The sequence below is a fragment of the Eumetopias jubatus genome, unplaced genomic scaffold (genome assembly GCF_037043125.1).
Source record: "Eumetopias jubatus isolate StellerSeaLion01/CBP00866 unplaced genomic scaffold, mEumJub1_p1.0 scaffold_4, whole genome shotgun sequence".
NCBI lineage: Eukaryota > Metazoa > Chordata > Mammalia > Carnivora > Otariidae > Eumetopias > Eumetopias jubatus.
In genome coordinates this window covers 5,700,664-5,713,301 of record NW_028274810.1, presented here as the reverse complement: position 1 = coordinate 5,713,301, position 12,638 = coordinate 5,700,664, and the positions used below count along the sequence as shown (strand labels likewise).

The window sequence follows — 12,638 nt, the reverse complement described above, 5'->3', positions numbered from 1 at the left end:
AAACCTGCTTACCTCTAACATGAATATGTTTTACCCATTCGCACAATACACTAAAGTAGTTTAGAATTGCTACATGAATATCACTACCAACAATAAGTCTATTAAATAATATTTAAGATTTCTTTTATTTTTTTAATCCTTAGACTATTTCCCACTGAGGGTATACAGTTGGAATAGTGAGTTCAAAAAATTATTTGGATTAATTTTTTAATTTTCTGGGTGCTTATATTATCTATTTATTATATAGGCTCATTTATTTATGTTAATATTCAGTTTTAGGCTTTTCCTTCCCCATTATTATTGAGCTAACTTTACACATTGAAAATAAATATTAACGTTCAAAACTCAAATATATAAAAACGTATGCTCAGGAGACCCATCAACTTCTCTGACATTTCTCTCTGGTTTTCACCCCTCCCTCGAAGGCAACCAATTTCATTTCTGGGTTATCCTTCCTATGTTTCTTTTTGCAAAGTAAGAGAGCAATCCTATGTCTATATGTGATGTGTATGTGTGTGTTCTTATTTCCCCCTTTCCTAATGTAAAACAGACTCCACTAGATTTATTCTTTTGTACCCAACTTGTTTTACTTAACAACATTTCTTAGAAATTATTCTGTATCAGTTCATAAAGAGTTTTCTCATTCTTTTTTGGAGTTGTATATAGTACCTCATTGCATGGATATACTGTAGTTTATTCACTCTTCTTTTTATAGGCATGTAGATTGATTGCAGTATTTTGCTATTACAAATAATGCTGCAAAGAACAATCTGTGCATATATTTTTGTTGTCATTGTGAGATTGTGTATTCAGACTAAATTCCTCAGAAACAAAGTGGCCGAGGTCATATGATGTTATAGTGATTAAAACGAGTGCTATGTGGTCATTTTTAGGAGATTTGGACACAGTTGCAGGGCTGGAAAAGGAACTGAGTAATGCCAAAGAGGAACTTGAGCTCATGGCTAAAAAAGAAAGAGAAAGTCGGGTGAGTGTTCTAGTGAGCCTAATTTCAAAATTCCTATTATTTTCTTCCAAAATAGTTTATCTTTCTTTTCTTTTTTTAATTTAATTTTATTATGTTAGTCACCATACATTACATCATTAGTTTTTGATGTAGTGTTCCATGATTCATTGTTTGTGTATAACACCCAGTGCTCCATGCAGTACGTGCCCTCTTTAATACCCATCACTGGGCTAACCCATCCCCCCACCCACTCCCCTCTAACACCCTCAGTTTGTTTCTCAGAGTCCATAGTCTTCTCATGGTTCGTCTCCCTCTCCGATTTCCCCCCCTTCATTTTTCCCTTCCTTCTCCTAATGTCTTCCATGCCATTCCTTATGTTCTACAAATAAGTGAAACCGTATGATAATTGACTTTCTCTGCTTGACTTATTTCACTTAGCATAATCTCCTCCAGTCCTATCCACGTTGACGTAAAAGTTGGGTATTCATCCTTTCTGATGGCTGAGTAATATTCCATTGTATATATGGACCACTTCTTCTTTATCCATTCGTCTGTTGAGGGGCATCTCGGCTCTTAACACTGTGGTGGGAATGCAAGTTGGTACAGCCACTTTTGGAAAACAGTGTGGAGTTTCCTCAAAAAATTAAAAATAGAGCTACCCTATGACCCAGCAATTGCACTACTGGGTATTTACCCCAAAGACACAGATGTAGTGAAAAGAAGGGCCACATGCAGCCCAATGTTCATAGCAACAATGTCCACAATAGCCAAACTATGGAAAGAGCCGAGATGCCAAAATAGTTTATTTTTAAAAGAGTACAGTTGTCCAAGTATAAAGCTAGGTCCAAATGCAAAGGAAGGCTTTTTTTTCTTTCTGGAGAAACATAGAAATTGCTTTATGTACACCTTTTCTCAAAAGATGCTCTTATTTTTATAAATGGAGACCATTAAACTTTTAAGTTCTGAAAAGACAAAGGCTGCTTTCTCTGCCCATTGCTAACTGGAATCATTATAAAGGATCTGTGAAAAAATGAGATACTATATAATTGCTGCTTAGAATTATGATGTTAGATCCATGAAATTAGCTTTAGAAATATGGAACAGAAGAATTTGGGGGATGATCAATAAATTCATTGAGTACTTGCTATATGCAATGTACTCTACTGGGTACTTAAATTAACACTAAGGCTTACAGCTCTTCAAACTAAGTGGTATTGGACCTATTTTATAGATGAAGAAGGTGAAATGCAGATTTACTTATTTATTTATTTTAACATGGAGGTAGGAAGGGGCGCCTGGGTGGCTTAGTCAGATAAGCATCTGACTCTTGATTTCAGCCCAGTCATGATCTCAGGGGCATGAGATTGAAGATTCTTTCTCTCCCTCTGCTCCTCCCCCGCCCACCTGCTTAGCAGGCTCTCTCAAAAAACCAAATCAAACCAAACCAAACCATGGAGGTGGGGAATTGCCATAGAACTAAGACATACCAAAGCTAAGAATTAAATTCAGGTCTTTTGTGACTCAAAATACTTGCTAAGAAGTCATTACTTGGAGCAGATCATTTTTCCATTAGGCTGTATTTCTAGCAGTAGAGTTTTCATGAAGTTTCTTAGACGAGGCCTCTCGGCCTTACAGAATCCCTTCTCCTTCTCCCTCCCTTTACAGCTGATTGTTATGTTCAGCTGTGATGTGGAAGAAGTATTAGGGCCACAGAACAGTTACCAACTAAAACTAAAAGGCTCTATGTGACCAGGGCATCTGTTTTAGAGGGTCAGCAGTACATTAAGTTTACCTGGCTAGTCTATGCAAGTGCCAACTAGAAGATGAATAACAGTGCTCTAGTGGGTCAGATCAATTAACCACATGGTGTGGCACCAAAGGGTGTTTTATGGGAAGCTGTAATGGTAGCTTTAAGGATGTCCTCCAGTTTAATTGGCACTGTAAAACATTTCAAATTTGTTTAATTAATGAGTTTATTATGCTGCTTAAAAAAATGGGTCACCATGAGCAGATGAGTGAATCCTCCCAACCTCCCAAGCCTCTTGGCTTCTCAGATTTGGTCCACCTCTTTGCCAGAGTTAGATCTAGAATATAAAACCTGTATTCATATTTGTGGTAAAATTATCTTATTGTACCTCTTAATTTCTCATTACTCTGTTTCTTCTTAGAACCAGCCTCCTATTCTATGACTCAAGTTTTGAGGATATGAAATTGTATGGCATTTTAAAAATACCAGTTTTAAAAATCCCCTAGCTCCCCTCCTTTTTTGGGGTTCCACTCTAGCCATTATCTGATTACTCATGTTGGAGATTTTGGTTTCCATAAGCTGTTTCTGTTTTTCTCATATATACTTAATTCAAGAGTAATGTTACTTTTTGGTTCTGTATTGTTTGGGGGATCATCAAATTAGGGCTATGAATGGTTATTTTGAGTAAGTGATATTTAGCTATATTGCTTACTTTTGTGCCCTTAATCAGTTACCAACCTCTCAGTTCAGTGCCATATATATTCATTAATTACATTCCCTTTGATACTAGTTATGTACCAAAAGGCATGTCGATTTTCCTGAATTTTTAAGCATTCTCCCTACTGTCTTGAAATCATAGTAATAGTGGTAGTAATAGTTAACATTCACTGATTGCCTGCCAGGCACTTTTAAATACATTTTGTCTCCTCTCACATAGCCCTAAAAAGTAGGTATTATTTCCGTTTTATAATTGAGGTAACTGAAGCTCAGTTTAAATGCCTTGTAGGGAGATTATACCAAGATTTAAAACCCAAAACCCATGTCTGCCTGACTGCAGACATTTATCTTGCTGCCATAATGTTTTCTTCCTCGTGTTTGAATTTTTCTAATATGGAGCAAATACCTGGCTATATAATGACAGAGGTCTCTGAAGAGGGCCTCCTAAGTAGCACTCCTTTTCCCTTACCCAAGATCGGAACAAACGGAGAGAGAAAACTAAAGTAGTGGCAGATGGTTTGGCATTTTGTCGGCTGCATTACTGATAAAGGCTTAGGTAGAGAACTTAATGCAAGAACCTAGGGGCATGCTAGCCAATTCCCCAGAATTAGGTAGACTTATCTACCTGGTCACAGACGACATTGGGCCTTGGCAGACCACTCTACATGGTGAGGAAGAGTCCGCTCTTGGAGAAGCAGTGGCGAAAACAGGCTTCCTGCAGGCAGGTACCTCCCAAAAAGAAGAAAGATGGAGCTAAGTCAAGCATGCCTGGTTTATTCTTCCCCAACGTACCATTAAGATAAGTCCCTTTACCTGCCTGGGGCTGACTAAAAGGGTGGGGAAGGGTCAGGAGTTAAACTGAGGTCCTTCAACATGGAAGAAAATGGCAGGAGAGGCATTTCTTCCTAACATGCCAAAGGAGCCCAGAACATCAAATAACTTTGTGTAGTTATAAATCATCACCAGCCCACATAGTGAACTATCATCATTGATGGAATTTGAAGTAAAATTTTTACTACTCATAACTTACATTTTATACTTTCTTAAAGAAACAGGTGCTGCTTTCTTTAGGAAGCTTGGCTCTACCTTAAACTAGGTGTGTATCATCTGTCTTTTTGGTCACACCTGTTTCCTTTAATTATCTCCAAATAGTTCCTTACATGGGGCGCCGGGTGGCTCAGTCGGTTTAGCGTCTGCCTTCGGCTCAGGTCATGATCCCAGGGTCCTGGGATGGAGTCCCGCATCGGGCTCCCTGCTCAGTGGGGAGGCTGCTTCTCCCTCTGCCTGCTTCTTCCCCTGCTTGTGCTCTCTCTCCCTCTCTGTCTCTCTGACAAATAAATAAAAATCTAAAAAAAAAAAAAAAACCCTCCTTACTACGTGTACTTACAAATAACTTGCCATTACCATAAAGAATATATGGATGTGTTAGAATCTGCAGGAAAGGCATTATAACCTCCGTGTTCTGAGTCTGCTTCCTTGAGTTCACATTCTGGATCTCCCCCTTCCTAGCTCTGTGACTTTGAACAGTTTCCTTAATTTCTCTCTGCCTCAGTCACCTCCTCTGTAAACTGAGGAATGGAAGAATAGTGATCCTCTAGGATTGTTGGGAGGATTCACTCCTCTGCTCATGGTGACCCATTTTTTTAAGCAGCATAATAAACTCATTAATTAAACAAATTTGAAATGTTTTACAGTGCCAATTAAACTGGAGGACATCCTGAAAGCTACCATTACAGCTTCCCATAAAACACCCTTTGGTACCACACCACGTGGTTAATTGATCTGACCCACTAGAGCACTGTTATTCATCTTCTAGTTGGCACTTGCATTACTGGCTCATGGTGATACAATATGGAAGAACCTCGGCCTCAGTGTTAAAATGGGAGTGTGACAGATATTGCGTCCTCTGCGCACCGACTTCAGGATCTCTTCTCTCCACAGATGGAACTTTCTGCGCTACAGTCCATGGTGGCCGTGCAAGAGGAAGAGCTACAGGTGCAGGCTGCCGACATGGAGTCCCTGACCAGGAACATACAGATTAAAGAAGACCTCATAAAGGTCTTTCACAGCTTTTTCAAGATTTTTGGAAATGATTACAGCTCAGAATACCTGTAGGGCATCTTCAAAGGACATTTGGATACCCTGAGTCCCTTGGCCAGTCCTTATTTCCTTGATGCACTGTCAGTTTGAGCCCCTTAATATCACCATATTCTTTCTGACTTGTATTAGAGTTGCTGAGATTTCACAAAGAATGTATTATTTCATATGGCTTATCAATATTCCACTTGAAAGTAGAGCAGACTATTTCAGGGACATCTGCTTCTTTGCCCCTCTGCTAAATAGCACTGGACAGCCCCGAGATCGAGAGTTGCAAGCCCCACTGACTGAGCCAGTCAGGCGCCCCGCATTCCTATTACTAGTTTTTTTCCTTGACTTTCAGGACCTACAGATGCAACTGGTTGATCCTGAAGACATACCAGCTATGGAACGCCTGACGCAAGAAGTCTTACTTCTTCGGGAAAAAGTTGCTTCAGTAGAATCACAGGGTCAAGAAACTTTAGGAAATCGAAGGCAACAAGTAAGTCTTTGGAATATAAACCTTATTTTTACTATGACACAAACAATGGAAAAGCTGTCAATCTCAGTGATCTCTGAAAGGGTCTGTTGATGGAACTTCATAGAGAATCTGCTCTTAAGTTGCCTTGCCTTGGTCAGCAGCAGCAAGAGATGCCCCTAACATTGGTACTTCCTTTCGAGCCACTACCCCATAGCTGACCTCTCTTCAGTGCCAGACTTTTAAAAAACACCTTCTTGCCTGTACTCCCTGTTTGTTATCCTCTCTCTCACTAACTCCTCGTTTCACTCCAGTCCTGGCTTTTAACTCAAGCAGTTCACTTAAACAGACCTCTCTGCTGGTTGCATACATCATGGCTCATGTTCTTTACATCACTTACTATAAAGCTCACTGTGATACAGGTCTGCGATTGATGGTGTCTCCTCCACCCACTAGGTAGTAAGTTTAGCCCTAGAACAGAGCCTGGCACATAGAATGTGCTCAGTAAATCTTTACTGAGTGAATGAAGAGTACCAGTAAGTCCTGCTGTATGTCTCCTGGCCCTTCCTCTCTTTCCCTTCCACTCCCTTCTTTTAGCTCTTTCCTGTGATTCTGGCCTGTCTCTCCTCTTTCTTCTTGCTTCCATGTTTGACTTCTGCCCTATAGAGTTTTAAAGATTAAAGGTAATGTGACATTGATTTGAAAACTGTAAAATATAATAGAAAGTTTAAGCAAGTAGTAAAATAGTGAGTTTTTTTGGTCATAGTGCATGCGAGTACATTCCTTTGGCTGCTATCTCAGGGTCTGCTGTGCTTCATGTCTCATGTCCGTTTGTGTATTGCTTCTGCTCTTTCCTCAGTTGCTGCTGATGCTCGAAGGGCTGGTAGATGAACGGAGTCGGCTCAATGAGGCTTTGCAAGCAGAGAGACAGCTCTATAGCAGTCTGGTGAAGTTCCACGCCCATCCAGAGAGGTAGGGGAGTAACGGCAGTGTTTGTCCTTCTATTCCTCTTTAGGTGCGGATGCTTATGATCTCAAAGCAGGGAGGGAAAAAACAGAGACAATTATTAGGACTACTCAGTTTGTCATTTGTTTGTTTGTCATTTGTTGTGTGTGGATCTCTCAGAGCCTAGTGTTTGAGTCTTAAGTCAGGAATAGCACCTATCTCATATAGCTACACAGTGATCAAATGAGAAGACTTGTCAGGTGTCTAAAATAATGCCTTGTGTATACTAAACACTCAGTGTTTTCCTTTCCTTCCTCTGCTCCATGTCCTGGTAGGGGCTGTTCTGTTCCAAGAGTGAGGATATAAAGGGTATTGATACTCAGCGAGTATCATTGAAGAAAATTTATTTGCCATGATGGCTAATATCAACCCAGGATCACTGATAGCCATCATGGTGAATATATTTGCTTGTATTCTTGATTTTTGGGTCACGTGTATCATTCTTGTTCATTTTATATTCCCTTTATTTTTTTTTTCTCATTCTGCCTCTGCCCTTGTCCCTTTTTCTCTTTCCTAATTTTTATTTTTTTACTATTCATTTTCTTCTAGTTGATTGTTCAGTTTAAGCCTTGTTTTTCTTTCTACTTTAGGAAAATGAAGGCAGAGGAAAGATACAATAGGATCAGTTGATTGTATTACTTTTTAAAGAATCTCTGGATCTTTGGTCTCTCTGAACTGGATTCCTTCTCAGAGCTCTGTCCAGTCTGGTTACCAAATGAGAGAACACAGATCTTCAATAGCGACCCTCCTTGGCTCAGTATTGCTTCAGTTTGCATTTAGTTTTTCCTGGGTTTTGGTTTTTCGAAACTAATACTCATCAAAAAGTAAAATTTCTCTTATGTTGGCTATAGGGGTATGAGATAAGTCTTAGGAACTATAATTTTATGTGACATTGGCTCACAATCTAGCATAAAGAGGCAAGCTTTAAAGAAAGGAGCAGGCCTTGCTAATCTGCCCGCAGCGAAGGATAACAGTGCCCAAACAAAAACTGTGTCCACTTACTGTGTGCTAGAGAGCATCCTTTAGAAAGTATCATGGCTCTTTGGAAGTATGCGTAGACTCATTACAGTTGATGGCTAATCCGTTTTCCTTCCATGTGGCATGTTTACTCAGCTCAGAGAGAGACCGAACTCTGCAGGTGGAATTAGAAGGGGCCCAGGTGATACGCGGTCGGCTAGAAGAAGTTCTTGGAAGAAGTCTGGAGCGTTTAAGCAGGCTGGAGACCCTGGCCGCCATTGGAGGTGGGGAACTGGAAAGTGTGCGAGTTCGTCACAAGCATGCCTTCTGAGCACTGGCGGGTCAGCCTGCAGCCCAGGATGGAAAACCTTGTTTGCACTAACCCGAGAGCCTTGTCTGACTCTGGCAGAATTAAATGGTGACTTGCTAACGGTAGAACTGTTACCAGTAGCATCAACTACAAAGTGAAACTCACTTTAGTCTATCTGTATGGCACTGTACATATCTATCTCTGAGTTGAACGGTGGAGGTTACAAAGTGTATGTGCACCTTTTTAAAGCATTCCATTTCAGTTTTCCCACCCATATTCACTTTTCCCAGGCCCGTCCTTGTTCCCCCATCTCTCCCCGTGGGCCAATAAAGTTTATCCCTCCCCCACTCTCACCATCCATTTCATATGTTCCATATCATGTCGTAAATGCATGCATGTGTGTTATTTTTGCCATCAGCCAACTCCTCTTTGAGAGAATTTTTTTTTAATCAAATAAACGTCTCAAGATGAAAGAGATTAAATGTCTATAAGAATGACGTTGCAAAAGTGGTATAATCCTTATCAGAAGGTAATCAAAGCCATGTCTTGCCATAGCAGACTACAAGTATTGGAAGGGTCAAGTCGAAGAGAGGAGGCAAAGACAGTTACTAAGTGTTTACAGTAAACCTTCTCCTCTGATAGCGTTTCAGAGTTGATAATTGAATAATAGTGATAGTGAAATTAGATTAGGTGGAATCTAATGAAATTATAAATTCCATTAATATTTTTCCTTTAAACCACAAGAGTATTATGTAGTCAACACGATTTCAATAAAAACTCATTTCAGGTTTTAAACTTGGAATTTGGTGAACAGGGGTTGTCTTTCAGAATCATGATTCTTTATGTAAAAAGAAAATTTCAAATGTAATGTTCCCCCTTTAAATTCAGCATTTCACCAAATTGCTTATTGCAGCCAGAGGAAAGTATTGCTTCTGGTTTTTCATTTGGTAGTGGCATGAGATAGAGTCCTATGTTTTTCATGTTTTAGTGCTTAAACATTACTCCATTAAAATAATAGGCTTCGAAGTGTTCGAATAGTTTAGAAAGAAAGGTTGTAGACCTGGGTTTGTAGGTTTGGGTCATTGTCTTCGTGCTTTCTTATGGCAACGCGACAGGCTTAAGGAAAGGGGCCCTGGAGATTGTATTTCTGCTAGCTTCAATGTCAAGAGTATAACAAGTAATCAGGATTACTTTGGAGCTTTGCGGGTTCAACACCATGAGGTTTCATATTTCTGCTGGTTATAAATTTCCTACATTAGAAGCTAAGATGGCAGGTTTTAAACATGGACTTTGGTGAACAGGGATTGAGGCTTTCCAGCATCATAAAGGTGACTGAGTACTCTTTCTCAACGAGGGGGAGCACAAAGAGTTTTCTGTTTTCCCCCCATTATTCACATGATACTTTAATTTCTTTCACGTTCATGTGTTGACATGGGTTGCCTTACATTCTAAATTCTGTCCAGCTTCTGTAACCTTAGCCATGCCTGTAACAACAGATAAGAGCATCGGTCAAACCGAAGTGGACAGGGAAGAAAATGTTCTACTGGAGAAACACCCTGGGATTTTTCTGATGAAGTATTTTGCAAAAGATTGATAGCCGTAAGCCTTCCTCTTAATGAAATGCTTTCCAATTTTCATGGCCTTTGGGGTGGGGAGTCATTTAAGGAAGGGGCTGGGAAGTATAAGCAGAACCATCTACTTTCTTAGTCTTCCAATCTTTAGAGACCCTTCCCTGCACAAAGATTTTTGTAATTTTCTGGAAGGAAAGAAGGGGTAATTGAACTTACAGAAATGTCAACCCAGCAAAGACTAGTCTGTCATATGATTACAGGGCATTTAGGAGGTGTTTTCCCTTAATTTTGCTAACAGACCAAGGAAGCTTTCTAAGTGTCCTGTTAAGAATCAACCATGGGTGATTCTTAGGTTCTAAAGGCTTATAGTGATTACAGTAATTTCTAATTACTACTCCTGCTTCTATCATCCTCCAAGAGTAGGAATTTCTCTTTGGTACCTTGACATGTTACTAAGTGTTAGAAATATTAAGGTAGCTGGATGAATAATGAGAAACCCAACTTCCTATTGAAGAACAATGATCAAAATAGATTAGTGGGGAGAAAGTAAGTGAATTCTGTTCCTGATTTGGATCCTGAAGAGACAGACCAACTTGTGCTACAGTTAATCACCCTTCATATTGGTCCTTGGGAAACATTTTAGATAATTAAGTGATTTTTGTGGCAAAGAATAAACTAAGAGGTTGATCCTGATACTATGGATGTGACTAAAATCTGGAATGATGCTTGCAAACAGTGCTATCTGGAGAGAGCTTGCTAGTGTAACAATTTTGTGTGATAATTTGGCATCTCATTAGAGAACTCGACTGATGAATTTTGTTCTGTAACCCACAGACAGATGATGCTATGACTGGCCACATCATTCATAGAATTTTATTTACCACGATACAGTATGATTCCATTCTCTCTTCAGGAGCATAGACCCTTTCTTTTACTGGATTATTCTACCTTTGCCGGGCATTTTTCAGCCTTAGAATAATTTTAGAGAAAGCATCATGGGCTTGTAGAACCTTGTGCTTGAATTAAAAAAAAAAAAAATCTTGAATGAATTAAAGCCAGGCCATGATTAATTAGAAGCGTAGAACTTAAAATGAGAAAAATCCATATTGATAGATTTGTTTTTACATCCATTTCTTTTTTGAATGATAGCAAATACCCGAAGTAATGGTTGGAAGTCAGGGGAGATGAAGTCTATAGTTCTTAGAGCTGAAAAGGACCTCTAAGAAGATGTATTTATTTATTTGACAGAGAGACAGCGAGAGAGGGAACACAAGCAGGGGGAGCAGGAGAGGGAGAAGCAGGCTTCCCGCAGAGCAGGGAGCCCGATGAGGGACTCGATCCCAGGACCCTGGGATCATGACCTGAGCCGAAGGCAGACACTTAACGACTGAGCCACCCAGGCACTCCTTAAGAAGATGTATTTAATGAGTGAAATGGAAGTCCTTTTGATAGATCTTTCCCTTAAACTCTTTTCTTTTGCAGAAGTCTGACGATTATTAGTGCCTAGTAAAAGTCAGTGTTTTTCTGGTGTTTTCTTCTTAGCCATTTAGCCAAGTGACCATTTTTTTTTGAAAAGGATGACTGGGCTATTTTAATGTTGTCAGCCTTTTGCTTTGATAGGTATGCGCTTATCCTGAATCTCACCCACCCCTCTCCCACACCCACTTCTCTTCATTCACTGTGGACAAGAGCAGTATTTTTGGTACCTCTACTTCCTTACTCATATTTTAAAAAGATGTGTCAATGTCATTACATACAGTAAGAGATCTATAAAGATTAAGAAAATTGTGACCTATACAGGATAGTAGATCCTAGCCACAAAAAGTTTCCTGGAGGGTTCTTTAGTATATTCTACTTGCACAGTTTATACCTAAGTGACCTCTGGCACAGATATACATAAAAGACCTTTCACTTTTATGCTAATTTATGCTAATTTGGTATCTGGTGCTGGGAAGTTTGGTTCACAGATGCAAAGCAATTCAAGAAAATTGATGTTCTGTCTCTCTTCCAGTTTGATCTAGGGTTCTCTAATTAGGGAAAGGAGAAGCAGATCAGACTATACCAAACATTGCTCTTTTCTTTGAAGGATAAAAGTTGACCTACCTATAGTCACTTCCGTTTAGACTGTAAACCGTAAAAGGACAATACTTCAGTTCCTTTGCTTTCCTTGAGCACCTGGTATTAGCAAACTCTAGTTCCTGTTTGTTAGGATCAAGTTGTTTTCTGGTTTCATGGTCTTTTTTTTTTTTTTTTAAGATTTTATTTTTATTTGAGAGAGAGAGAGCACAAGCCATGGGGAGAGAGAGAGAGGGAGAAGCAGACTCCCCACTGAACAGGAAGCCTAACTCGACTTGGGGCTTGATTCCAGGACTATGGGATCATGACCTGAGCTAAAGGCAGACACCCAACCAACCCAGCTGCCCAGGTGCCCCTCATGGTCTTTTTATATGAAAAAGTCATAGGATCTCCACATTTGATGTCCCTGAAAAACTCAAGTTGCCTGTTCAACTAGGCCTCCGTAGTAATTCCACAGGTCTGCAGGGAAATGTGACAATCGTCCCATGAAGCTAGGAAGAAATAGTAGTAACCCATGCCCTGACAGTCCACTTTCCATCTTGCCTTGTAAAATGGTATTAGAGGTAGAATAAATGAAATTAGCTTTCTTTTTCAGAAACTAACATCCTGTGAGATCCAAGCATGTAGAATATTTTCTCTCTCTTTTTTTTTAAGGTTAAAATTTAGAGCGCTTTTCTTCTCCCTTTGGTCATGAAGAACCATCAGTACTGTAGAAAGAGTAGCTAGGAATACGAAGC

At 39.7% G+C, this 12,638-nt stretch overlaps 1 protein-coding gene across 2 annotated transcripts in view; it reads left to right on the top strand.

Annotated features, from left to right (window-relative positions):
• The window catches only part of PDE4DIP (phosphodiesterase 4D interacting protein), a 213,345-nt gene that overhangs the window by 153,548 nt on the left and 47,159 nt on the right, over positions 1–12,638 (top strand). The window contains exons 13-17 of one of the 2 annotated variants that reach the window (XM_028101957.2): positions 894–985; positions 5,370–5,486; positions 5,869–6,006; positions 6,842–6,954; positions 8,101–8,228. In XM_028101957.2, the coding sequence (XP_027957758.2) occupies positions 894–985; positions 5,370–5,486; positions 5,869–6,006; positions 6,842–6,954; positions 8,101–8,228 (588 nt within the window). Of the gene's footprint in view, positions 1–893; positions 986–5,369; positions 5,487–5,868; positions 6,007–6,841; positions 6,955–8,100; positions 8,677–12,638 lie in introns of those variants that run through there. The other variant, XM_088022313.1, reaches the window with a different exon arrangement.